Raw genomic sequence first — 27,124 nt, forward strand, 5'->3', positions numbered from 1 at the left:
GGCTTTCAAATTATGAATGGTGGCATATTCATAAAATGTATTCAGCTTATTTTGAAGACCATAGCGTGTCCTGTCCAGAAAAATGTCATCATCGGCGAAACATAGCCAATGAAGCTTAGTTCTTCCAAGTTTCACTGGATACATAGATGGCACATTCCAGAGTTTATTCATGTTGCAAATATATAGATTAAACATAGTTGCGGCACTGTTGCACCCTTGTTTTACTCCAGTTGGGGTTGAGATGGGAGGAGTCAACGCACCATCTTGTGGGATCCTGACTTGAAAAGCCGTGTTGTGATGAAGCAGTGCAATCAATTGCACAAGCCTATGTGAAAACCCCACAGACAGTAATTTAGACCAAAGTAATTCACGTATTATTGTATCAAAGGCGCAGGAAAGATCTAAGGCTGCTAAATATATGGGGACGGAATTGGATTGTTTAGATTTAGCAAGTATGCGGGCGACCGTGGTGGCATTTAAAGAGGTCCCCATATGGTTACGGAATCCTACTTGGTACCTAGAGTAAATGTTATGTTTGAGAATAAAGGAATCAGCAGGATAGCAAATACCTTAGCAGAGGTGTCCATTAAGACAATAGGCCTAAAATTTGCAGGATCGTGTGGATTCCCTTTTTTAAAAATGGGAATAATTATTGCATTCAGCCAAGAGCCTGGAATCGTATTAGAACGTAATAGGTTGTCAAATTTCGTAAGGGGAATGGCTGCCCAAAAGTGGGGGTTGGATTTAAGAATACACAATGGTATCTATTCCCATCCGGCCCAGCCGCCTTGGAAAATTTTAAACTCTGTATGGCTAAAATGATCTCCTCTAGCGAGTCATGTGCCAAAAAGCGCAGCGGTAGATTGCATTTAGCACCAATGTAATGTTACCAAAAAAGGGATGAAATGGAAGCTGCTAGATTGCCTTGTTCAACGTTTTTCCCATTAAGAATGAACCAGATGTTGCGGGTATCGTGCTTTGCGAGAAGGCACATCATCCGTTGGTTTCCCTAGAGATGAAACTGATGTTTTTGTGCACTTTAATTTGATTACGATATTTTAGGCAGATCTTGGGTTTTGCTTCGCGATAATCATGTTCACCTAGATTCTGTTGGATAAGGGACCTCAATCTACAATTCTTTTATCATTTGAGACCAGCAATTGAAGGACTGAAGGGGAACCTATGGGAATTGGGTATAGCATGGATGTGTTTTTTAATCACCATGGAATTCCTCCCTTAATAAAGCATTACAAGACACTAAATTTGCTTCATACACTCGCCAAGCATCCCCATTTACTACGTAGGCCAATTCCCTACACACGCGAGGATGCCATTGCACAGAGGTGTGAATACCATTAGATTGAACTAAACCCAATGTGGAGTCGCACACTAAAAGATCGCTCTTCAGATACACCTGAAGAAGGATTGGGGCGTGATGTCTAAGAGAGGAGTCCAAGATGGTTACCGAGTGCACCATTTTTAGAGTCCTATCGAAACAAAAAAGTAGTCGATAAAAGAAGAAGCAAGACCTCTTACCCAAGTTCCCAAGTGGTGGGCCATCTTGAACTTCACATAATGGATATTCCATTCCAACAAATAGCGAAGCCAATGTTCGCCCCTCTTTACCATAGGCGTAAGATAGTTCCGATTCGAGCTACCCATAAGACTTGGAATGGCACACACACACACGGAGTTCAGATCACTGCCAATGATAATGTGAAGAGTAAGATTGTTAAAACAAGCATCTTCCAGGACCACATCTAGAAGATAAAAGAAAGCCTCCAAGGTTTGATTTGCTGGATTATAGTAAATGCAAATCAATAAGAAAGCGCATGCAGGCTTATCTGTGGGATGCCACTCAATCTCCAGTATTTGGTGGGAGCATGAAATCACCTGAGACTGATGATTAAAAGAATTGTTGACTAAGATGGCAACCCCTCCTGAAGGACGACCAACGACACCTTGCACAGCTGGAGCGCAAAAGGTAGTAAAACCGTCAACAACAAAACGTTTTGAGCACATAGTTTCCTGCAAAAAAAGAACATTTGGGTAATCATCAGGAGAGGTTACGCCTAGCCAAGTCGTAAAGTTTTTAAGGCCACAGCAATTCCAAGAAATAATATTAAATTGCGATAGGCTAGGGTTGTTTTGTCACTTTAGCCATTTCTACAATAGAAGACAAAACGGGACTAACCAAGAGATATAAGATGCAGCCCCTACTAAAGAGGAACGCTGTGTTATAACGTCAACATTCCGAGATAGAGCAATTAGACTATTGGTGTCTCCTGACGAATTATACGTGGTGGGTAGCAGTTGTACTTCCATGAATTCCGTGGCCTCTTCAACTGTACGAAATAGCTCAAACAATAGCCCACGCATTCCGAAATCTTTTCTGTGTTCCCACAACAGTTTTAAAATAATCACAGATTGCGGTGCACAAATCATGCAGTAGTTGTTATGATTGGCCAACCTAATACACTCTGTCATCCGAATGAAGTGTTCAGAGTTGCAGGCTACCTTTAAATATATCAAAGAGAAAAGAGCGATTAAGTCTCTGCTGACCATTTTGCTCAGGGTCACTGCACCATCCTAATATGTACATAGTATCCCAAGCAAAGCCATTGGCCTCAATCCCAGTCTTGACATTTTTAGAGCTCTCAACACTGGATGAACTCGATTCTGGATCAGTGCTCACTAAATTGGGGTTAGATTTATTATCAGGTTGTGATGCTGGAACTCCCCTCAGGTACTGTATTCTCATTGCAATTGGTAGTATTCGAAGGAATGTGGACGTGTGCCTTCACGTTGTATTGGGTACTGGAAACAGTTTTCACAGAGGCAAGAGTGGTATCAGAAGGAATGTTGGCTGTGGGAAGTTAAATGACAGTCCTTCAAGTGCCGATGGACCCTTTGAGGGGTCATCTATGGGAAGAGCTGTGCTGTTGCATCCAGAAGAGTTTCCAGTGATTTTATTCAAAGTCATGGGATAATAGTTGGAAAGTTGCCCTTGTTTGAGGGAAGATGATACGGGATGAATTGGCATTTTCTCACCACTTTCAAGTATGTGAGATATACCCGCTACTGCGGTGTTATTCGGCAGTTCATCCTGTCTTTTCTGCATATCTAAGGTGAGAACTAATTTCGATTCATCATTCAATTGATTTAAATCTATTATTGCTTTGTTATTTGATATATTGGCAAGATTTTTGACATTGGAATTGTGGGCACAACTTTTCCCAGGTGATCTTTTTTTGTTTTAGTTTTTTTTCTCGATTATTGGTATCTTGAGAAGCGATGCGTTTTTTTTCTTAGTATTTCTTTTAAGCGCTTTTGCATGGGCATGCCTCATTTTACGTGAATATAGCTGCGCGTTTGAGTCATTGGAGAGGTTGCCAGTGCAGGATTTATTTAATTCAACAGCATTTGATTCAGTAGCAGCCAATTGTTCACATAAGTCGACAGATGTAGCAACTTTGAGTGGCTGCTAGCCAATGACATCAATTAATGGTGTAGAACTGTTGGGAGAGTCCTCATAAGTCCCGGGGTCAGAGTCACCCGAGACACCTGCAGGAATACAAACTTCTCTGACATGGTGAGAGCTGGAGCGTTGAGCAATTAAATGGCGAAATACATAGTCTAATTTTATGGAATTTAGCTAAATAGCTTCCAAAATCATGGCAGAGCCTGTTTCTGGAATTGGGGTAAGTGGTACGGCATCTGCTGAGACGACGTTCGCATAAGACTGCCCAGTGAGCACACCAGGTGCACTGTGTCCCAAAGTTTCAGTAATTTTGCAGGTTACCTTGGGAGCAACTGGAGCGAGATGTTTTGTGATGAGGGAGTCGAGAATACCCATTTTCTCTGACTGGTGGGAGGTGTGGGCTAACATGAGACCCTCCAGTTGCAAGATAAGTCCGCAATCATAGATTTAAGAGTGTCAAGATGGACCTGTGTCAAATCATGTCCTTTGTCAAGCAAGTTTAGGATGCTAGTTATGACTGGGTAAGAGAAAGCATCTACTTTGGGTTGAATGCAAGTATCAGATTTGTTAGATTGTGGGACAGATCCTTGACTGTCATTTTGTTTGGCATAGTGGTCCATGCCATCACTCTCAGAAAAATCATATAGTTGTTTTGGCACTATAGAGGCAGGACACGGGCGAGTCGTTTGCTTATGGAACGTTGGTGAACTCATAGAGGGCCGCCTTGATAGAGATATGTAATGACTTGGAAGACCACGCGTGGGGTCCATGGTGTTATCCGCTGTAGGTTGTGTAGACAAATGTTCTCGACCCCAGAAGGTAAGAACACCATTGGCGAGGCAGGATCTAAGGCGATTATGCATTGTTTACCCTATTCATTTTGCAGGGTGGGTGCCAAAATTGAAACGTCATATATACCGTTGTTAAATGTCTGCCCCAAGCTTAAATTAGCATGATCAACAGTAATACCAGTCCTCAACATACTACTCACGTATCCCGGCTGTTGAGTGGCACTAATCTCGGTGGTAGTACTCGGAGCGTGTATGCGTGAGGGGGGGAAATATAATTACGTGCATTAAGACTGTCGTTCGGTTCAACCGCCAGTGATTGCGGTCTATAGGGGACAGTGTTTGTGTCCATGGCGCGTTCATTAAATAATACATCATGCGACACGTGCATGACAATATCTTGACTAGAATCATGTGATTGTATTGGAGCGGTAAGATTTAAGCCTGGAATCGACTTTGCTATAGAGAGCCGCTTCGTAAGCTTCCAACCATAATCACAGGACCACATTCACAATACTGTGCGTCCACTTAGAAAATAGAGTCACACTTGAAGACGCAAGAGTAGCCAACAAGCAGTAAACAGACTGAAAGAGTGTTGGAATCACAGCGTTACAGAGTGCAAGATAACAGACGCATAACAAACAGTAATGCAAACACGTCACTATTCGTGCAACTTCAGAAATGTAGGGTCGTTGTTAGTGTTTCAGAAAATATTATACGACTATGAGGACATACAAAATGATTAATCAATGCACATACTACCTCCCCCCACCCCCGTCACCTCACAACCCACCAGGCTTTTTATATATTGACTGGATTTGCTGGTAAACAGCGGACGGAGCAAGGGGAGGAGTTTGCAGGCGAAGTAGCTGCTTGTGGCAGTGTTTCCACAGACAGCAGGCTTCCTCTTGAGGCCGGCCAGGGCACAACACAGCAAAGGTTTAGCGGGAGTAAGGAGTGCAGCGTTCTACAGCCCAACAGCCAGGCACTTCCAGATGAGTGCTATTTAAACTATTATAGTACTGGGACGAGGCAGAGGCGACTAAGAGTAGTGAACACTAGCATGTCATTTCACCACTCTAACACTGAGATGAGGAAGAGGCCCGAGGATTAGTGGAAGGGTCAGGCATGCCCCAATAACTATAGTCAGGCAAGGGAAACTAAGTGTTCCTACCTGCAACCTGTTAAATCTTTGCAGGTGTATAAGAAGATTCAGAAGCAGCAGAGTAGGGAACCAGTTGGCCCGGAGAGCGCAGCCATCCGAGGTCGAGCGAGGAGAGTATGGGCAGGTGAAAAGGACGCTGACAGCAAAGAAGCCAGGAAGACGCTGAGGCAATTGTGGGCCGCAAGTGTGTCTGGAGCTGCACAGAGCCCCTTGGCTTGTGTTCCCTGTTGGGAGTGGGGAACGATGAGATGCTGGAAAAAGCAAGCCCTGCTCCCCGGAGCTCCTCGGGAGTGAGGAGCCAGCATGAGCCCAGAAGCGAGACCAGAGCACCCGGAGGAGCCACCGCACACCTGTGAGTGACAGTAAAGGTTCATTCAGGCCGGGGTGCACCAGGGGCATGGTATGGGTTGCGGTGAATGCTGAACAAGCAAATATACATAATAAATGGGTCTGGAGACTAAATCGCAGACTATTGTATATCGAACAAATTGCCGAGCAAGTAATGAGTTTTGAATGCTGATAAATGGATCAGATGACCAAATACAGAACAAGTTGACAAGCAATGAATACGTTTTGAATGCAGAGTTCAAGAAAAGGATATGAGAATATTGCACGAAGGAAATTGAAAGCAAGGGGCATTTGCGAAAGAGATCCATTTAAAGAAACAGCATTTGCAAACAAAGTGAAAAGAGCAGAAAGTAAACACTATTGGATAGTGTCAAAGCAAGGTGGTAACCAGGAAAAATACCAAGAATAAAGTGTATGAAAGTCACATGTTGATAAAGGCAAGAAGCCAGTAAAGTGAACCAGAAGTATAAGTGGATTTATAACACAGAAGCAGAAAGGGAACCAGTGTTGTCAAGGAAGTCCTAAGAGAAAGGCTGAGACTGATTGGCCAAAAGTTGTTCAATGACTGGAAAGAAAAGGCAAACCGAAGAAGTTGATGAGACTGCGATTTTGATGCCTAAAGAACCGCGTTGAACTTGTGGAAGGGAACCCAGAGACCCTTTTGTTGGAACTGTATTGAACTTGGGGATGGGAGCAAAGAGCAAACCTGGAGCTGGAAGAAGCTCAGAACTTTAGTTTGAACACTGTTATTTTGGTGGCTGACATCACTACACATAGTTTAGCTTTTGTTGGGAGGGCAAGTGCAGGTTTTGGACACAGACAGACTTTTGTTGAACTTACTCACTCGACTATCCTTAGTTTATTTAGGTAGGGAAATTCCACCTTAGAATAGGGCAAGTTAGGCCTTGAACCATCCTGACATTTGAGTTAATAAATATCTTTTATTTGAACTTTGAATCTGTTGTGTGTGTCTTGTTTCGTGATGCCTTCACACTGCCACCAAACAAAGAGCTGTGATAAAGACACCAGGAGAAGGGAGTCATTCTCCTGGTACAAGTCCACGACTTGTGTTGAAGACGGCAGGGGAAGGGAGTCATTCCCCCCTGACCTTATGGTGAACTGTGCCAAGTAATTCCAGGAGAAGGGTGGTATCTCTCTGGGCTGAGAGTTGTACTGGAGACACCAGGGAAAGGGCGGCATTCTCCCTGCCATTTCTGTTGTAAAAAAAAAATTCTTTGAACACTGGTCAAGAAGCAGAAGGGAAACATTCTCCTGAACAAGGCACTTTGTTAGTTTATCCTTTAGTTCTAGTGTGAGGGTTAGAGTTGGATTTAACACAGGATGGTGGAACTCTGATTTGACGGACATTCTGATAATTCCTTTACTTTTAGTTTGGGGCAAAGAAATCCCTCTTAAGAGATTGGGACACATAGGTTTTTCTATCTGAGTAATAAAAGTGTATAACCAAAACCATGGCACCTTTGTGTCAGCTTCCTTCTTCGACACCCTTAAGAGTACATATTATAAGATAAATTATGTTCAGATTTATATTGTTTGAATGTAAAACATGGTATGCTCACAAAATAGACAATTAACTAGTTAATGACGAGTTTAAACATCAATGGTTTCTCAATAATGGACCATTATGCAACTCTGTAGGTAGGCCATCTGGTGGTGTGTTGATTGCGGTGCAAAACGCCAGGATAAGCAAGATAGATGTTTTGCAAAACCAACATCCGGGTATCCTGGCTGTTAATTTGCACCGCCATACAGGTGAAACAAAGGGATGAATACTTTTGGTCAATTTGTATTGAAACCCCGCAAATTCCAACTAGGATCTTTTCTTATCACAATTATCTGAAGTTCTGTTGGAAGCACGCTCTTTGAAAAAGGAGGCAAGCATAATTATAGCAAGGGATTTAAACTCCCATTGTCTTCCAATTCACAATGAATTGATGAAAAATCAAATTTCGAAGGAAAATGGTAAGCTCTGGAGACACTATATACAAGATTGGGAACCATCTATAGGGAATAGAATTGTTAATGAGGCTTTTCAACTAGCCTCAACATGGAAAAACAATATGTCTAACTCTGTCATTGATTACTTAGTATTATCTAGAGACCTGTTTCAGCAATGTACACATATGCAAATTAAGACAACCGATAAGATGACCGCAATATGTTAACTGCAAGATTTCTCCTAACAGGCATCGAGGCTTTGAAAAGAATAGTGCAGAAATTGGAAGTGAACCAGATTGGAAATAGGATCCAAAGGTTTAGAGCAGATGGGAAAAAACTAAATAAAAATCGAAATGAATTCATGATGGGTTAATCAGTCTGTACCGAAGAGAACTTCATGAAATTAATTTGGGAAACGATATGTATGGGTCGTAAATCGGGTTTGTTCGTTCCTATGTTTTTGATGAGAATATCTGGCTTAGAAAGAAGCAATTAAGATAAAATGTTAGGATTTTGAGAAAAAAAAACAAAATAAATTCCAGAATTCAGGAGACTCAAGAATAAGTTGAAGTCAGACCATCGAAACTGGTTGAGGGGGTCTAAACATTTGAGATATGAAAAAGAGGGGAAGCTATTCTTAGTACTCTGGTGTCTAACAATGCAAACATCTTGGACACTGATAAAAAGAACCAAGGAACTACTAAGTAATTCAGTGTCAGAATGGGGACTAGATAAAACATTTTCTAGAACTCTATAAAATTCCTGGTAATGGTGAGGAAGGTCTAAAGGACAATGGGCAGTGGTCATTACTTTTAACTGGGGAAGTAATATCAGAACTTATAAAGAGGTAGTCTACCTCAAGAGCTGCGGGACCAAATGATCGCACAAACACCATATTCAAGTCCAATAGAGTTCTTTTTGGTCCAAAATCCTGTTGATACTGTTCAGGAACATAATTCAAAGTAGAAGCTATCCATCCAGTTGGAATGTAGCAATTGACAATTTCCCTTGTGTTAGGGATGCTAGATCATAATGGCACCCAGAAAAAAGGAAAAAGGTAATTAAAAAAGTGAGTTTGTGAGTTTAAAAAAAATGTTTATATAAAAAAGGGGAAAGTCCTCTATTGCTCTCTTTTTGAGAGACCCCTCCAACACTTTGCTTGCCTTTATTGGTGTCCTGTGTTCTCAATGAAACCAAGCCAGGTTACACTAGGTACACAACTCATATGTATGTGGTCCTTTGGAGATCCATATGAACTCCAAAGGTGGAAGCTACCAACAAGATAACCTTAATCTCCCTGGGTCAGTACACTGACCCACACACCTCCACTGGTTCAGAATTCTGGCAGGTTAAAATAGTTGCCTCATAATGTGTAGCCATTTTGGCACCCGGGAAGCCTTTTCCTTCCTGGGGTGCCCAAAATCGGAGCTGCTAGTGTTGTGAAATCCAGTTACCAGGGCAACTGTGCTTTATTACCCTGGTGTGCATTTGTGTGTGCCAGTTGGAATGGGGCCATTTTCCGGATGCAAGCTTCAGCGAGGAACTCGCAAAGGAATACGTGTGGGGTTGGCTGGGTGCGATTGCAGGAGCTGGTAGTCTGGGATTCCTCTGAAATCCACATATCCTGACTTTACCTAGTAGAATGCTTCATAGAGGCGTGTGCATGTGTGAATGAGTGTGAGCGTCAGCTAGCACAGGTTAGCTGGTCTCCAGAGTTTAAATGGTGCATGTGTGCAGGATTAGCAGTAATGGTTGCTCTCTAAACCTGCGTTATTGTATCAAAGCTGACCCTCAGCACCATAACCTTTGCAAACTGCTGTAAATAAATCCTGAAGCGATGAACAGACTACTGACCCAAAGGCGACCACGGAAGCGTTGTGACAGAGCTTTTAGGATGCTGAAAATAAGACAGCAAAGGAACCGTATTCGGTGCTTCTTTCCCCTGATCCAATGTGGAGAACTGGATCCTTAAGGTGTAACTTTTCCCTTCTCAGAATTCCCCTGTGCTGAGTCACCTGTAAAACCATCCACACATCCTTCAGTCATTCCGATGTGGCTGTAGCTTTTGCTGGCCTCATCACTCAACAATACATACCCGTGGTTATCCCCGTGCAATTCTTCTGGCGTGGAGACCTCCATTGGCATGCTTGGTGACCTTAGAGCCAAAGGGTCACCATTGCTAAATCTGCTGCTGAGTCGCCCTTCCACTGAGTGAACTTTTCAGGTGGTACCTCGGACCTCAGCTGGGAATGCAGTTCTGCTGCTCTGTTGGGGTAGTTTGCTGCAGACACCGCACCCTGGCTGTCAAACCATGACTTTCCCCTCTGCTACTCATAGGGTGCCACAGTGTAGAATCTTCACTCAACCATCTCTGACTGCTTTGGTATATCTCTTGTAGGGGATCCCCTTACCCACCTGCGAATGTTTGATCCAATTGCCCATGGTCGGTAGGGTTCCCCTGCTGAGCCAGCCCCTTCCAGAACCAACCTAGACTTTCCCCACCAATGGCGAGATCTCTCCCCTTTGGTTTGGTAAGTGCAAAGCTTGGCCTGGATGAGTCCTCTTAGCCCTCTTGGTGGTCTTCTTTGGGACTGAACTGCTTTCAGGATGCTGTGTACAAACCTATTACTTAACTCAATATGATAAATCTGCTCCACTGTTTTATTGGACCCATAGACATAACATTGTGACTTGGGGGGAATTGCATTTCTACGACCTGTTTGTCTTACGAAAATGCCTGTTGGACTAATGTGCAATATTTGAACATATAGTCCTAGAGCATATTGAGACCCAGAGAAAAGGAACACCATGTTATGATGTGTATTTGAGCTTACCTGGAATCCTACCACGGTAGAGTTCCATTCCTGTTGAACAACTCCTTGTTTACTTGCGAGAGGGTTCTATGTTACACAGAAGAGCGGTTAGTACATGTACTGGTGGAGTCCTGCTGGGCTCAGGTTGGTTGCAATAAAGCTGTTCCTTAACCCTCCAGTGTGTCTTCTTCCTTACCACACACCACTTTTGGTATTTTTGCCTCAAGCTATTTTTAAAAGTGTAATTACCTGAATATTTTGAAGTGAATTTCAAGACTTCATTTTATTAAATAACAAATATGTTTGTACATAAATTTTGCAAGGCCTTGCATTATTGCGTTATAATAAAGGTATTTAATGTAGATTTAAAGCAGTTTACTCCTTCTGAAGGGCTGCCTTGGCTGCTCATGTCATTCTGCAACTTGGAGAAGAGTCAGGAACTCATTAAGTGAACACCATGGTAAGGCAAGTAGAGTGGGCACTAGAAATAAAGTGTAAGAGCACTAGAAATACAGCCCTACTCGTGAAGGAAAATTAAAACATTGCGTAGAGAGAAATGGCTGTGACAGAATATATTATTTTAATAAAATAATGACCAACATTACCTTCCGTACAGATACCCTGCAAACGCATGGATCCAAGATCCCGGAGGTGGCACTGGCACTCATTTTGCACATGAAGGAAAACCTCTTCTTCCAGTGAACAGAGTTTGCTTGCACTACCTCCCTGAAAATCAAACAAAACAGTTTACAAATCTATGAATCGATCATGTAGATTAACAAAGCTAGTTTTATGATACCAGAAACCACGTTTTTCCCCCAGATGTTCTAGTTGGGTGTGAAAAACAAACATCCCATGGACAGCCACCAGTGTACATAGCAAACTCACTCATGCTTGGCCTTCTACATTTAGCTTTACACCTGTGTTTCAAGGGGAGGTAGAGGTGTTGTGAAAAGAAAAGAATGAGAGAATAAACAATTACATTTATGCTGTATTGGGATTACATATATCACTCAACGAATCCTTCGCAGTTGGTTCAAAGAATTCTACCACCAATCGTATATGAGATCTACAACCTCTTCACTAAACCCCTCTTCGACCTACTGGACTCCCTCGGCATAGCTTACACTAACTATGCCGATGACACACAAGTCCTCCTCCCCCTCCCCCTCACTAGAGACTATGCCCAAGACACAGAAGCCCTCCTTAACATTTACTCCATGATCCAAGCATGGATGGCGATCAACGGCCTCTGCATTAACGGAGACAAAACGGAGATCCTGGCCCCCAGCGAAATCCTTTCCAAGCTCAGCCAAGACTACTCACACATAGCCATCGACAACACCAACATACCTGTCTGCACTGCTGTGAAGACCCTAGGAGTATACTTAGACGCTACTCTCTCCATGACAAGACAGGTCAACGCCATCTCCTCCTCCTCCGCACTGACCACCAAACTCATCTTCGCCATAAAACCCTATCTTACCACTCCCAACTGCCTCTCCATCGCTAGAGGCACCATATGAGCCAGGCTAGACTATTGCAACACTCTCTTAGCTGGCACTTCAACTAAAAATCTAAATAAACTCCAAACAGTCCAAAGCAATGCGCTCCGCGCTGCCCTGCACATCCCCAAATTCGACCATGTATCGCAGGCCAGAAGAAATGCTCACTGGCTCCCAGTTAAAGAAAGAATTAACTTCAAAGTACTCGCCCTCACACACAAATGTATCAATCATACCGCTCCCTCCTACCTAGCAGAAATCACCAGGAAATCCTCCCTTCGTCCTATAAGAACCCCCCATGACAACCAACTCCTAGTTCCCACCATAAGAAGAGCTAAAGCTGGAGGCATTGGCTACCCACACATAGCACCTAAGCTCTGGAACAACCTCCCTAACTTTCTCAGAGCAGAACCTTCACTATTTTCCTTTCGGAAATCCCTCAAAACCATGCTCTTCACATAATCACCTCCTACCCTCCCTTCCGACATGAACAACACATATTTTAAACGCCATGATGTCTGCACTGCTAAGTTTGTAACTAAAACATGATACTGATAATCTAATGCTTTGTAAACATATATCTGAAACATGATACCGTAATTCAATATGCCTGTAAACTTTAACAACCTTCCTTCTGTAACCAGCCAAATGCTTATATGTTAACAGAGCCACGATGCCCACGGGCTGAGCGTGCGCTTCAAAAATATGAATAAATGAATAAATAAATAAGATGGTAAAGCAAGACTCTTATTTATTCAGTCCAAAAATACTTTATTCACCTATCAAAAAGTAAATATATTTTTTCCAAAATGTTACAAGTATTGTTATTACACCATTCAGATTACTGCATCCAGGACTGGTTACGACAAAGAAAAAGGATTAGAAAAAAAGCCAACAACAATCGTTGGCTTTGTATGGGGAATAGAGTGCAACAGAATAAATACATCCCAAAAAGAATATTCTGTGGTGTTCAGTATTCTAAATGAAAGAGTGTACCATAAATAATAATGATAATATTTTTAAATTTAAGAATTCTCCTAAAGTGCTCCATTTCCCAAAAACAGCAGGGCATTGAAAAATTTGACAAACGTTACTTATAGTCTTTCTGGTGCTTGTATTTGTTTAAAGTCTGCCATCTAGTGGTGGGTAATGAGTACTCACTTGCAAAGTAAAGGTAGACGCCGGTAGGGACATTCCGGTCATGCTATTCCTGTGTACAGGTACCCATAGTGCCCCTCTAATCCTACACCCCATAGAAAAAAATTAAAAATAACGAAATGAAAAAAATAAAAGTCCTTGAAGAACCAGTAATAAAGTGAAGAAGAAAAATAATTTGATGTGGAAAACCAAGTCTAAATGGGTAAGTCATGGAACTATATAAAGGCTGGTAAACGAAGTAAAACAGTACTTTACAGGACAGACCAAATGCACTATACTTCATCACTGACCATGTTATCTCTCTTTCCACATAGACCTGTACTTTGTACACTCGGCTGATATTTTGAAAGTGCCGCTTTTTTGTGATTTGACAGGCTGTGTTTTCTATGTGGTGGCAGTATGTGTGAATACAGCATTTTACATGTTTTGCTTCAAAAGCCAACGACCCCAGGGATTGTTTTTTAATTAAATACCATTCCTTAGGGAGTTAAATCCAATCCCGTCCTGCAAGCCTATTCCCCTTAACTTCCAGGCTCCCAGTCACCCAAGGCCAGGAGGGCAGAAAGTACCTCTGAAAAAGTACAGATACCTTCCTTTGCTTTTTTCCATATAAATACGTCCTTTAACCCCTCATATTTTCTCTGCAACTCACACCAAAGCCTTGTCATTGGTGTTGCAGCCCACAAACCACACATCTGTACCAATCCAACATTTTAATATTATCAGTATCACAAAATAACACACAAAATATATTCCTCTGCTCAGTACCTCTACTTTTGTGTTACTGATGCAGTGTCTTGCGCTTTATCAACGTCACCAGAATGTTACCATGCAGGTTTACTTTAAAGCGGCAGATTCAGTATCCGACTCTATAAGTGGCAGGAATTTTTAAAACGAATATTGATGATACAAAAAAACTGCAGGTGACCGAATCATAATGCAACAACTCATGATCACGACCAGATTCAACATCATAGGAATACAATCACGTTGAAGGGCAATGATAAAAATACAAGCATTATCCATGCCTTGAAGACTAAGCCATGCCTGCTTGAGCAGAGTTTTAAAAAGAAAAAACATGTTGCTGTTTGCACTTTAGAAACTGCCAGTTCATTTGGGGCGACGTTTGCAATACTTGTCAAATATGTTTTGCCACAAATTCGATGCCTGATAATAAGAAACTAAAGCATGTGGTGGCGCAATGGGTTAATATATTATTAAAATCTAAAAACCCAAACCACTTTTGTAAAATGGCTGTTCTGGGAGTATTTTGCAAGTTGGTTCCCATTGTTCCTTTATTTACCCTGGTAGGTGTCATGGATAAATATATGGCAACGGCTTAATTAGGCATACTAACTTTGCAATCGTGAACACGAACTGATTCTGGCATCCATAGTTTACTCATGTCTTTGGGGAAAACTGGTCCACCTTTGTGTGGTTTAGTGATGAAGGCACAATTACCAGGTTACTCACCGTAGTGACCACCTTACTCCTAGTCCATAGTCCCCTTTCCTCCATACTTATGGGTCATCTCTCCGTCCTGTGGGATGGGACCGGAGCACTTTGTAAAAAGCATCCACATTTTTTAAAAAAATGTGTCCCTCCTCTTTCCTGCGCGGGGCCCGGCACGTGCCCAACTTGGCTCCGCCCCACGCATCGCCCATCAGTCCTTTTCTATCGCAGGGTCAAAGACCCATTAGCAATAACAGAGGAACCTTATTAGAGGGGACGGCGGGCGGGCGTATGGAGGAAAGGGGACTATGGACTAGGAGTAAGGTGGTCACTATGGTGAGTAACCTGGTAATACTCCTACGTCCCGTCCCCTTTCCTCCATACTAATTGGAGATTCCCAAGCACTCCTTACAGGAACTATGGGTGGATGGAAATACCCCTTACTGAAACAGGTTCTTCAGCACAGCCTGGCCGAACTGAGCGTCGGCTCTAGAGCTCATTTCAAGGCAGCAATGCTTACAGAAAGCAGATGGGGGGGGGCTTTAGCGATGGACTCCCAGGGAACATACTTCTGAAAAGCAACCGCGGCCGCCTTGCCTCGCACCTGGTGTGCATGGATACCTTTAGGAGGTTTCAGCTTTTGGACGGTGAAAGATTCCGTGATACAGGCGGTAATCCATCTGGAAATAGATGCCTTAGACGCCGGCCTGCCCTGAGGCTTACCGAAGGTCACTAACAGTTGGGAAGAGCTCCGAAGCTCTGAGGTCCTGTCCGGGTAGAACCTGTGAGCTCTTCGGACATACAGGCAGTGTAGAACCCTTTCCGCCTCAGAGGCAGGGTTCGGAAAAAAGACCGGAAGGGAAATCAACTGATTCAGATGGAATTCGGTCACTACCTTTGGTAGGAAAGCTGGGTTCGTCGAAGGACTACCTTGTCCTTGTGAAAGACCAAGAAAGGGTGCTCCACCGACAATGCCTGGAGCTCACTCACTCTCCTCGCTGACGTAACGGCTACCAGAAAGGACACTTTCCAGGAGACATACTTGAGGTCAACCGTAGCCATTGGCTCAAAGGGTTTATGGCACAGCGCCGTCAGGACTACATTTAGGTCCCAAGGCGGGTGCGGACTACGAACCGGAGGGTAGAGGAGTGTCAAGCCTACAAAATGCCTCTTAACCACTTGGTTACTCAGAGAATAAGAGCATTGGTTTATAGCAAGATAAGCGGAAACCGCTGAAAGGTAAGTTCTGCATGACAGAATGTAAACACCCGACTCTGCTAGGAAGGACACGAAGGACAGCACCTTGTCAATCGTAGTCACTCTTGGATCCAACTGCTTTTCCAAACACCAACGACAGAACCTGAGCCATTTACTCCTGTATTGGGATGTGGTTGAGGGTTCCCTGGCTGCCAGGATAATATGCATGTTATCCGTAGACAAGTTAAAATGCTCTAAGACTTGAACTCAGGCACCATGCCGCCAAGCTGAGTGATTGTGGGGAGGGGTGCCACATCTGCTGTTCCCCTTGATGAAGAAGATCTGGGGTTACTGGTAACCTGATCAGCAGAAACACCGACAGGTGTTGAAGTTCTGATAACCAAAACTGGCCGGCCACCACAGGGCCATGAGCAGAAGGGAACAGTTCACAGAGTTCTTCAGCTTCCCAATTGCTCGATGAACTAGAGGCAGAGGCGGGAAGGCGTAAGCTCTCATGTTGTGCCATGGAATCTCGAGAGCATCCCCCCAGAGAGGAGGCTCTCAGCCCCCCTCTGGAGGTATACCGAGGAAGCTTCTTGTTTACCACCGTAGCGAAGAGGTCCACCTCCGGTGTGCGCCAACGCAAGAAAATCCATGAGAGGACCTCCACCTTCAACTCCCACTCGTAGCTGACCACTTTCCACCGGCTGAGGGCATCCGCTGTGACATTCAGCTGGCCCGGGATGTGCACCGCCAGCAGCCAGACTCCATGAAGCATGGCCCACTCCTATATGTGGATGGACAGATCAACCAAAAGTGCCCACCCCGCAGGCAACAAAAAAAAATGTGTGGAAGGGGTATCCGAGCATTCCGGTCATAAACTGACCGATAAGGATGCGCACAAGGCCGAGAAACCAGCCCTACACCTGAGGCCGATGGCGCAGCTGTAGGGGTAGCGTTGAAAATGGCCGCCGCGGTCGTAGCGGAACGGGCGCTATTTTGTCATCACCTCAGGGGAACCGCGGCACGTGAGGAAGTGAGGCAGGGGTCCCCGTCGATGGATCAGGGGTCTTAACTTTAGCCTTAACATAAGGAACCTCGGCAGAGCCGGTACTATGAGGCCTGGAATGTTTCTGCGACATACCAACCGCCAAATTAGCCTGCTCAGGAAGGACCTCGGCGCTGCCGGTAAAAGAAGAATTTCCCTTCTTTGCCTCCTCAACAGATCTGGCATCGCCGCAAGAGCAGGAACGGTGAGAAACAACCTTCACCGATAAGGCCTTGCCAGACCCTCAGAAATGTTGGTAGCTTTAGCCTCTGTACGAGGGACCTCGGACCCAGGTCCGGTAACAGCCTTATCCGCGTGGGCCTCGAACATCTGTTCGGTGACACCAAGCCAAACCAAGGCTTCGGGGCGCACCCCGGCATAAGAGGCAGTCGTCCAAATAGGGATACTCATGGATACCCTGGAGACAAAGTTAGGCCGCAATCACCAACATCATCTTCGTGAAGACACGTCGCGCCGAGCTGAGGCCAAAAGGAAGCACCCGTAACTGGAAGTGCTCCTCTCCCAAAGAGAAGCGGAGATATCGCCTTTGTGGGTTCCAAATCAGGATATGCATGTACGCGTCCTGAAGATCCACAACGCTGAGCCAATCGCCCATCTGCAAGGAGGAGCGTATCTGGCCGGGCGTGATCATCTTGAATTTCTCTTGGGGTAGGAAAAGATTGAACGCGGAAAAAAGGGAAGAAAGTCTTCCGAGGATGCAAGTGCGTCTGGCCCCGATCGTGCAGAGAAAAGGACTGATGGGCGATGAGCGGGGCGGAGCCAAGGTGGGCGGGGTTACGGCCGCATGCCGGGCCCCGCGCAGGAAAGAGAGGAGGGACAAATTTTTGAAAAAAATGTGGATGCTTTTTTCAAAGTACTCCGGTCCCGTCCCACAGGACGGAGAGATGTCCCATAAGTATGGGGAAAAGGGGACGGGATGTAGGAGTATTAGCATTACAGATAAACAAAGAGATAGAAGACCGATTCCACAATCATACCAAATTATATCTTGGCATGATCTTGCTAAGTGGGTTGTAAGCCACTTGGTGATGAGGGCATAAAAGAAGGAATGAATCCCTCTGAATCCATTTGGTCTCTAGCATAGAGTACTTATTTGATCAGCAACTCCACAAAGCATCTGCCTTCCTGCTGTGTGGACCTCTGGGCTAATTTTGACACAATGGACAATGTTAACATGTGGAAAAAATTGAAAAAGGGTCAAGAGCATGATTAATTAGGGGTTTGTTTTTTCCTCTCCATGCAGGTTCTTTGATTTGGTTGCCAAAACCAACAGAGCATCTATACAATAAGAAATGAGGACCAAAATATGGCTGCAGAATAAGTTGATGTGGTAATGGCCCAAAATGTCACCCTCATAATTCTGACGGCCGAAATTCCGACTTTTTTTTAGACCCCCCCCTTACACCACATATATATCTGTGGGGGTATGTGATAGTATATAATATCTGAGGGCAGCGGGGGTCTCCCCTGCATATGTATGGGGTGTAAAGGGGGTTAAAAAAAGTCGCCATTTTCGGCTGTCGGAATTATGGGGGTCTCAGTGATCACATAGATCTGTTTACGTTGGATCTGCATATCAAGACAATCGTTAATAAAATCTAACGCACACTGATGACCTTTACTTGAAGGGACCAATGCCACCAACAGCAGCTGTATGCCACCCATAAACATTCAAGTACGAAAGTTATTTAAGCAAACACTTAAAAGACGAAAATGTTAATTTGGAAGAAGAAATACTACGTAATGACATGGTGGTTAATTAACACCCATGTAAAAAGGAAAAAATTCAAGATTTTAATTATTTGGCGATTATACTCAAGAGCACAAGTGTGCAAGCTCTGTAGAGTGAAATGTCTGAATCTTCCAAATTTGGACGGCACATGTTTAGGGTAAAGTTTGGTGGGCAAATATTGGCGTTACTAATGAATGCATATGTTTCCATTGTAAGCGCTGGAAAAACACCTCAAGATTTCCAAGCTTGACTCAGATGGCAGCACTTTGATTAATGCACGGACCATACATGGGGGTATGTAGCTGGAAACATGGTGTGATTTGAGGCGCAACTGCAAAACCATAATGAAGAGTCTCTTACTACTGCTAACCGGCCTAAAACTGGAAGATCAAGACTTGACATATTACTGAGTACACTTGCAACAAATGAGGTTGGAGTACAACTACATGAGCACACAATACTATTTACATGTATTGCAAAGAAAAAACGTGGCAGTCCATACAGGTAAGTATCGGCAAGCCATCCTCCATAAAACGGATTTATGTTCAAAATAAAATCTTCGAGTGGTCGTGCTTAGGGTGAACGTCCCTCTGTATAAGAGACTACCTTGGTGGAAAATATGCAGAACGCAATGGAACATTTAATGCTCATTACTCGATTTACAAGGATCTTCAAAATGTAATATGTTAAATCTCCATGCAATGAGCTAGGCATTACCAAACTAGGCTGCAGCTAGTACATTACATCGCAGCGTGTACATTTCCCAGTATGTGTAGCTACATTTGTAATCAGAGATTTGAACAAGAATATATAAATCAAAATCCTCACTTATTTTTGTGATGCAATTATAAAATACAAAATCGGCACATGGCAATATCGGCATAGGTTAATTTTGTCATTTCCTAGAAAATATGTTTTCGAGTCTAGATTGATCTTTTGAATTTTGGAGACCATGTTAATGTGAAGGCATGCGACATGCATCAAATGAAGAAATGGATGAGCAAAACCTGTGTTTTTGTCAGAAGGGGTGTTACCCACTTCTGCCAACCTACACTTTTGCCAAATTGCTTTTGCAGAATTTGTTAACACTTGTTTTAACTGCAAAATGCAGATGGTACGTTGGTGTAAGGTATATAGAAGAGGGTCGTAAGGGAGAGGTGTGGTGCCCCCCCCCAACTGTATTTTGCAGTAAGAAAAAAATAAAAAGTGCTAAATCCGTTTAAAAAATAAAAATCGGAAAAAGTGTAGCTTGGTAAAAAAAAAGGTTGTCCGACATTCATAGATCCGTCATAAGAACAAGGCCTAGACTTGATAGCCAGGCTTGCGGCAATTGGGCACTTTTGTCTTCCACTACCAACTGTGCCAATGAAGTGGCCACAGGCCTAAGCGCCAAATGTGTATCTATGCATCGCGAAGCACTCAGCTTAACTTCCTCCTGCAAGCAATTTCAAACAAAGCTATAGCTGTGGGCACAACTCTCACGCACACTGGTATGCTTCGGAAACCAAACTGCACTCCCTCTGTAGCACAGTTCTTCTAGATGTGGCTCAGTCTTCGCTTAAAAGCACGACAGTAGCTGATTTTGCACAATTATCTCAATTCCATGGCAACCAATCAATACAAACGTGGTTGACTGCTAGGCAGCACATCAAAACAGTATATCTTGATTTTCCTTCACGTTGTGAGTCATCAACCATGAGACATATCTTGTCTTTAAACATTTAAATATAGTAAATGAGCAAATAATTAAAAACGCAGTAAATAGACATTTTAACAGAAGCAGCCACCGGATGACAATAACCGAACTGAACGCATTCGGGAAAAACTGTTGTGTGCAATAGTCAGTCTAACAAAGAAAAACAAAACGCATTTGTGCAACCTAGATATCACATCTGAAGCACGCACTTAGGATAAAAGCCCATACGTTTTAACGCCCCTTAATAAATGTGTGTCCCATTTTTTTAATAGATAGACTTCTTTCCTCTACCTCCCTCTCTACCTTAACTCTGCCCTTCTTGCTTTGGCCCGTCTATCGCGCGAGTCTACTTTCTATGTGGTGCGTGCTATTTAAGAAAGTACGCATACAGGCCTGATTCACAGAGTGTTTTCCTATGGGATTGCGCCATTCTAAAAATCTTCTGTGAATCAGGCCACAGTGTGTAGTCGGTTTCTAATAGTTTCCATTCTTTGACAAATATGTGAACTGAGCGAGGCCTGTGTAGAAGCACATTTTTGTGAGGTAGCAAAGCGGTAATATAAAGGAAGGCTTCCTTGCAGTCAGATCTACAATTCTGCCACCCGCTCGTCCAACCTGTTCTTGGGTGTAAGCAATGAGTGACGTCATTCTGAATTCCACTTGGACTTTGCGAATTGCAGCTTCACATTATGGCTCCCCAAAACACCAATGTTCGGGATTTACTGTGTCAAAACAAGTAAACTTTATCCCATCGATCACAAGCTGAAGGCGCACTTTCTCTTTAGGGACTTGCCCAGAAAACAAACCGTGACCGATTCGGAGATTAAAAGGAACGCATTTGTCAAAATAGGTTTCAACCTTTTGTATACAATGAATGAGAAGGTCGCCAGTGGCGGAACTCGGCTCGCAAACGGGTAATCCGGCCACAACCGAGGTGCCCAATTAAATGAAGGTTTTATTTGAGAGCAGTTTGTATCCAGGCCACACTCGTCAACTAGTTGAGAGAATTCCTGTGACAATGTCAAGAGTGAGGGACAGCTTTACAGATATCGCGCACCATGCTGCGGAAAAGACGGAGTCAAGGGTGCTCTAGACACGTCTTTATTCTTTGCCTTCCAAACACGGAGTCAAGGGTGCTCTAGACACGTCTTTATTCTTTGCCTTCCAAACACGTACTAACTTGCCCCTCCCGCCCCACGTCACTTCCCTCCCTGCCTCCTGTCCCGCCCCATCCCCCTCTGGAACTTGCTTGTCAATGTGATATCCCAACCAAATTAAACAGTTACCCCAACAGGAATTCAATATGAAGTTGAGATGATGCTGCTCAGCCCATTTCTTCAAATGAGTCGTCGAGGCTTATTCGTAGCCCTTTGAGGTCTCGAGTTTGCCATCACCATGGAACACCTTTCCTCTGACCCATGCAAGTCTTCGACACCGGATTCGTCTGAGTCTTCTCAATCTCCTTGATAGGGCTCATCCGTGAGATATTCATCAGTCACATCTCTTCTTCCACTTAGCCTGCTAGGGCTGGTTAATAGGAACTTCTTGAAGTGTGAGGAGTTTCGTACAGTGGGTCCATGGTCGCCCTGGGCCGTTATCATCGACCCCTTTTTTGCCGTAATGATCAAAGGTTCATCCATGAACACTGAGGTGTGTATGTGTCTGTAGTTGCTTCACTGGCACCACTTCTCCCATCTCAAGCTGAGAATCACATACTACAGCAAGAATGTCCTTCTCTGCTTGAGAGTATGCTTGCTCTGCCGTTGAAAGATTGCCGCTGGCGTAAGCAACAATGTGAGTGCGACTGGATTCTTCTGGGTCAATTTGAGCTAGAATCACCCCCTAGCCCAACTGGGCTTGCATCTACTGTCAATTCTGACTTACGGCTGGCATCAAAATATGCCATCCTGTTGCAGATTGTGGTAAAGGCCTGTTGACAATCTTCAGACCAGCTGAACACAGCATTCTGTTTGGTCAGTGCTCAAAGTGGTTCACTGACAGTAGCAAAATCCTTGATGTACCACGTACAGTAACTGGCAAGCCCCAGGAAGGATCTTAATTCAGAGACATTTGTTGGTGGCAGTGTCTCATTGAGTGCCGTGACTTTGTCTGGGTCAGGAGTCATGCCTTTCTCCGAGGAAATATGTCAGAATTTCAATGTGTCCTTTTTTAATTCACATTTCTCTTGATTGAGGGGGAGGTTGGCCGTTTCCAATGCCATGCACACTCTGGACAGGGCCGTCATGTTTCCCTACATCTGTCCCAAATACTAGAATGTCATCACTGTACTAAAAATAATTCAGGGGGTAGGGGTGGTGTGGCGGTGGTTGAAGACGACTCCTGCAACCACATTTAAACCCATCGCTACCCCAAATAAACCCCTTTTCCAAACATACTATTAGAACCATTGATACAAATATATAACTCCTACCTGAAGTTCTTTGCAATGGTTTTTATGCACTGAAAATGTGTCTGGTGAATACTCCACACTGAAATCACAAGGAGTCACTGAGAAGATTCAGAGATCAGAGAGAAGCGCAAATGGGTACTTTCTTTCGTTTGTTTATTGATTTTATACGTGCACCAGACCCAAGGGTATCAGGGAGCGAGAACAAGGACATTTTCAGTTTACAATGTCACAGAAAAAGCATTACAAAATACAACATAGACTACAGTTTGAATGTCAGGACGTGCAGAGGGGAGATCAGGTCAAAAGGTGCATAGTAACAATACATATGAGATGCAATAGTAACTATAGACAATGCATTTGTAAAGGGGCAGGCTTGATAAGGCAGCGGCAGTGGGGATAAGGAGGGTCCTAATAGGGTTAGAGGTCGATTTCTTTGAACTAATTGATGATATTGCGTCTAAAGTTTGAGTAAGTTTGTTCCTCCCTTAGGAAGGGTGGGAGGGAGTTCCAAAGGTGGGCAGCTTTGACAGGGAAGCTGTTGCCGCCAATTTTACTTATTTTGAAAGTAGGGATTGTCAGGCAGGTCGTGTAAGCCATTCTAGTTGGTCGGATAGTCAGTTTCCTGTTAATTCTGTCTGTCAAGTAGCGGTGAGCTGCATTATTGAGGCACTTGAAAGTTAGGGAAGAGGTTTTTAGCCTAATTTTGTCAATGGTGGAAAGCCAGTTAGATTGACTCCTTGCGGCCGAGATATGTTCTCTTTTGGTCATTCCTAACGCTGTTCTCAAGGTGTTTTGAAGTGTTTGAATTTTTTTAGTGATAGAGCCAAGGTATAGGGCATTGCAGTAGTCAAGTTTAGACAGCACAAGTGCTCTAGCCAATGTAGTACAGCTGCTAGTTGAAAGAAAGGGTTTGGCCGACCTAATCAATTTACACGTGTAGGCTGTGGATGATGCCATTGCATTCCCTTATTTTGCCAGTGTGAGGTTGGAATCAAGATAAAAACCTAGGGTTTTTACCTCCTTGGCAACCTTGATAGTATTGCCATCTATGTCAAAAGAGGTATAGTTATGACCAAGTTTGTTAATGCTAAATGTGGTCCCTAGAATAATGAGTTCTGTTTTGTCATCATTTAGGCATAGACTGTGGAGTGCCATCCATGCCTGGATGATGAGGTATATTCTATTCACCAAGGCCAAATCCTTGTTATAATGACGCTGTAATGAAGGATTCTCATTCCCTGTAAATGGAATGAGAATCTGGGTGTTGTCTGCATAGTTAGTGTAGGTGACACCAAGACAATCCAGATCATCAAAAAGGGGCTTGGTAAATATGTTCTACATAGTGGGGGATACGCAGGACCCCTGAGGAACACCGGAAGTGATAAGGATGTGGTCTGCTGCTGCTGTGGCGGAAAAGACTCATTGTCCTACTACTTAGGAAGGATTGGATCCAGGCTATGGTTTGTTGTGAAAAGTGCGCTGCTGCCTTTAGATGGTTACAGAGGACCTTATGGTCCACTAGGTCAAACGCTGCCGAGAGATCTAGAAGAAGTAGTAAGGCAGATTTACCTTTATCTCTCAGCTTGTCGATCTGGGCTTTAAGGTCAATGAGCGCAGTTTTGGTACCATGCGGAAGCCTGAATCCTGATTGCCTGGTGCCTAGAAGTTGGTTCTGTTGCAGGAATTTCTGAATTTGTAGGGAAGCCACCCTGTCTAATATCTTTAGGAGGAATGGCACCGTAGTAATGGGCCCATAGTTCATTGGTATGGACGGGTCAAGTGTTTGTTTCTTAAGAAGTGGGAGGACCCAGGATTCCTTGAGGTTACGTGGGATAGTGCCTGAGGTATATGACACGTTTATAAGCTTAGAGATGAAGGGTGCTAGGTCTCTCTCGCTGCGTCTTTTATGATTTGGGCAGGACATTTATCTCCACGACAATTGGAGGGTTTAAGCGAGAGTATCATTTTTTCAACCTCTAGTACAGAGACTTTAGAGAAGTTGAAGCTTTGCTCTGAGTTGGTGGATTCGATGGCGTGCAAATTTGTGTGGTTGTGGTTGGTATATTTAATTTTTTGTTGGAGATTTTGACTTGGAGGGTGGTCATTTTGTCCGTGAGGGCCTTCTGTATGTCGGAACACCAGGTTGTATCTTTAACACAGTTATCAGGTACGTGGATCGGGCTCCCAAGTTCTTTTAGTATTGCAAACAGTTCCTTAGTGCCTGAATTTGCTTGTAGTATTCTGTTATCATAACTTTCCTTTTTAAATCGCCGTATTTTGGTTTTGTATTTGGTAGAGATATTGGTAAGGTTAGTTTTGTTTACCTCACATGGTACTAGCCTCCAAGTAGTTTCGCATTTGCGTTTTTCATTCCTTAATGTTTTTAAGTATGTAGTGAACCATGCATTTAAATGTGCTCTGGGTTTACTATTCCTCATTTTTAAGAGGGCGATTGAGTCTAGGGCTTCGGTCATGACTTTGTTAAATTAGTTGACTAAAGTCGATGGATCTAAGGTGTCTGGAAGCGAGTTTAGTGTGGGGAGTATTAGGGTTAGAAGTTTGTCAGTAGTTATATTCTTTTTGTCCCTAGGTGGTGCTATGGGGTTATTTTGGATTGTCAGGATTTTGGCCTCTAGCGTGAAAGTTATGAGTGAATGGTCCGTCTCAGCCTGCGGGTTGATGGTGGTAATAGTAGTGTCACAGTTATAATCAGCCACCCAGTCAAGCGTTCTTCCCTTCTCGTGGGTAGGCTGTGTGATGTTTTGTGTAAAGCCTAGCTCTGATAGGACATTAGCTATGGATGTAGCTTGTGGGTCTTTATTGTTGAATCCCAAATTCATGTCTCCCAATAGGAGTGCCTGTGATGCATTTTTTAAGTTGTCCGAGAGGATCATAGATATATCCTCCTCAAATGAACCAATGGGGTCTGGGGGTCTATATATTAGATGATAGTAATGGTTTGGGAATTTGAAATGGGTAGCTTAGCTGTGAGTAATTTGCATGAGTTGGCATGCGGGGGGGTCACTAGTCTCATTGCTAGGCTAGATTTGGCTATGATAGCTATGCCTCCTCCACAGGTATCGGCTCTATCTTCTCTAAGTATAATGGAGTTAGCTGGCACTGCAAGCATCAAGGCAGGGTCTGCTGCTCGATGTAGCCAGGATTCAGTAATTGCCAATAAATCAAAGTTTTCTGTTAGTAGTAGGTCAGTGATCTCTGTAGCATGGGCGACTACGGATCTCGCATTAATGAGTGCTCCTTTGAGTAGTGGAGCAGGAGTCGCTGTCACTAAAGTGGATGGGGCTTTGTTATTGAGGACAGCAGTTGAGGATAGGGGTTTATTTTGTTTAGGTATTCTAGAGTTCAATTTGGAGGTGAAGCTTAGGTTCGAATGGTTCTTCTTTTTAGGTATGGTATCTTGTTTGTTAAAATGGAACTCACTTTGATAGTGGAGGTTTGGAGGCTGTCAGGTGGTTTGAATAGCTTGGATAGTCTCGAACGAAGTCTGATATTTCTGTGTGTGAGGTCACATGGGGTGTTAGTTCTAGGTGGATTCGGGGTTTGGCTAAAGTTAATTGGCTCCAGTGGGATATATTCCGCACCTAGTGTGGCAGCCCAAATGTTGGTAGCCATAATATTTAGATTAGTAGTGTAGTTTAATTGATCAAGAATAGCGTTCAAACTGGTCCAGAGCAATTAGCTAAAAAACAGTAGCATGCATTATGTGCTATACTGATCACAGTTCCTCTGGTGGTAATCGGTGAGAGTGCAGTTAGATAGCTTCGTTGCATGCAGTAGGTACATCTAGTTCTGGGCTAGAGATTTAGTCATGCAGTAGGTACATCTAGTTCTGGGCTAGAGATTTAGTCACAGTGGTAAGGGTGTTGGTGTGTCTAGAGAGAAAGGTGTTGGTCTTAACACTCTATGACAGGTGGCAAGTGGTGATTGGTAGTGGCCTGTATCCAAGAGGTGGCAGCAGGGTTAATGCAATAGACATGATTGAATAACTATCATTAGCTCCACTTCCAACATTTTAGATAATTTATTGTTGAGCAAAGGTACTCTTATAAATGCTTTCCTTGATACTTCCAGCTCCGCTCAAGTGACTTTAGGCAGCCGTTCTGGCCCTTTCAGTGTAGTTCACCCTCCATTTAATAGTATAAGCTGAAACAATGAGGAGGCATCCCTGATCATCACCCCAGATGTGCTGTCTAGCATGTGGCTGAAGCCGCTCAGTCAGCTACACATTTCCACCTAATCTGGCTCCTCAGAGGTAATCTACCTTTCCAAACTTTCTTCCAGCGTCTCACTGTCTCCAGGGTACTGTACTTCCCTTTGCTCGATCGCTATC

General features: G+C 43.7%; 1 protein-coding gene across 3 annotated transcripts in view; it reads right to left on the reverse strand.

Annotated features, from left to right (window-relative positions):
• Positions 1 to 27,124, reverse strand: part of EEIG2 (EEIG family member 2) — an 847,845-nt gene that overhangs the window by 629,434 nt on the left and 191,287 nt on the right. For all 3 annotated transcript variants that reach the window (XM_069641869.1, XM_069641870.1, XM_069641871.1), the window contains exon 2: positions 11,160 to 11,280. In XM_069641869.1, the coding sequence (XP_069497970.1) occupies positions 11,160 to 11,280 (121 nt within the window). The remainder of the gene's footprint in view (positions 1 to 11,159; positions 11,281 to 27,124) is intronic.

This window comes from Ambystoma mexicanum, chromosome 1q (genome assembly GCF_040938575.1).
Source record: "Ambystoma mexicanum isolate Mex_15411 chromosome 1q, UKY_AmexF1_1, whole genome shotgun sequence".
NCBI lineage: Eukaryota > Metazoa > Chordata > Amphibia > Caudata > Ambystomatidae > Ambystoma > Ambystoma mexicanum.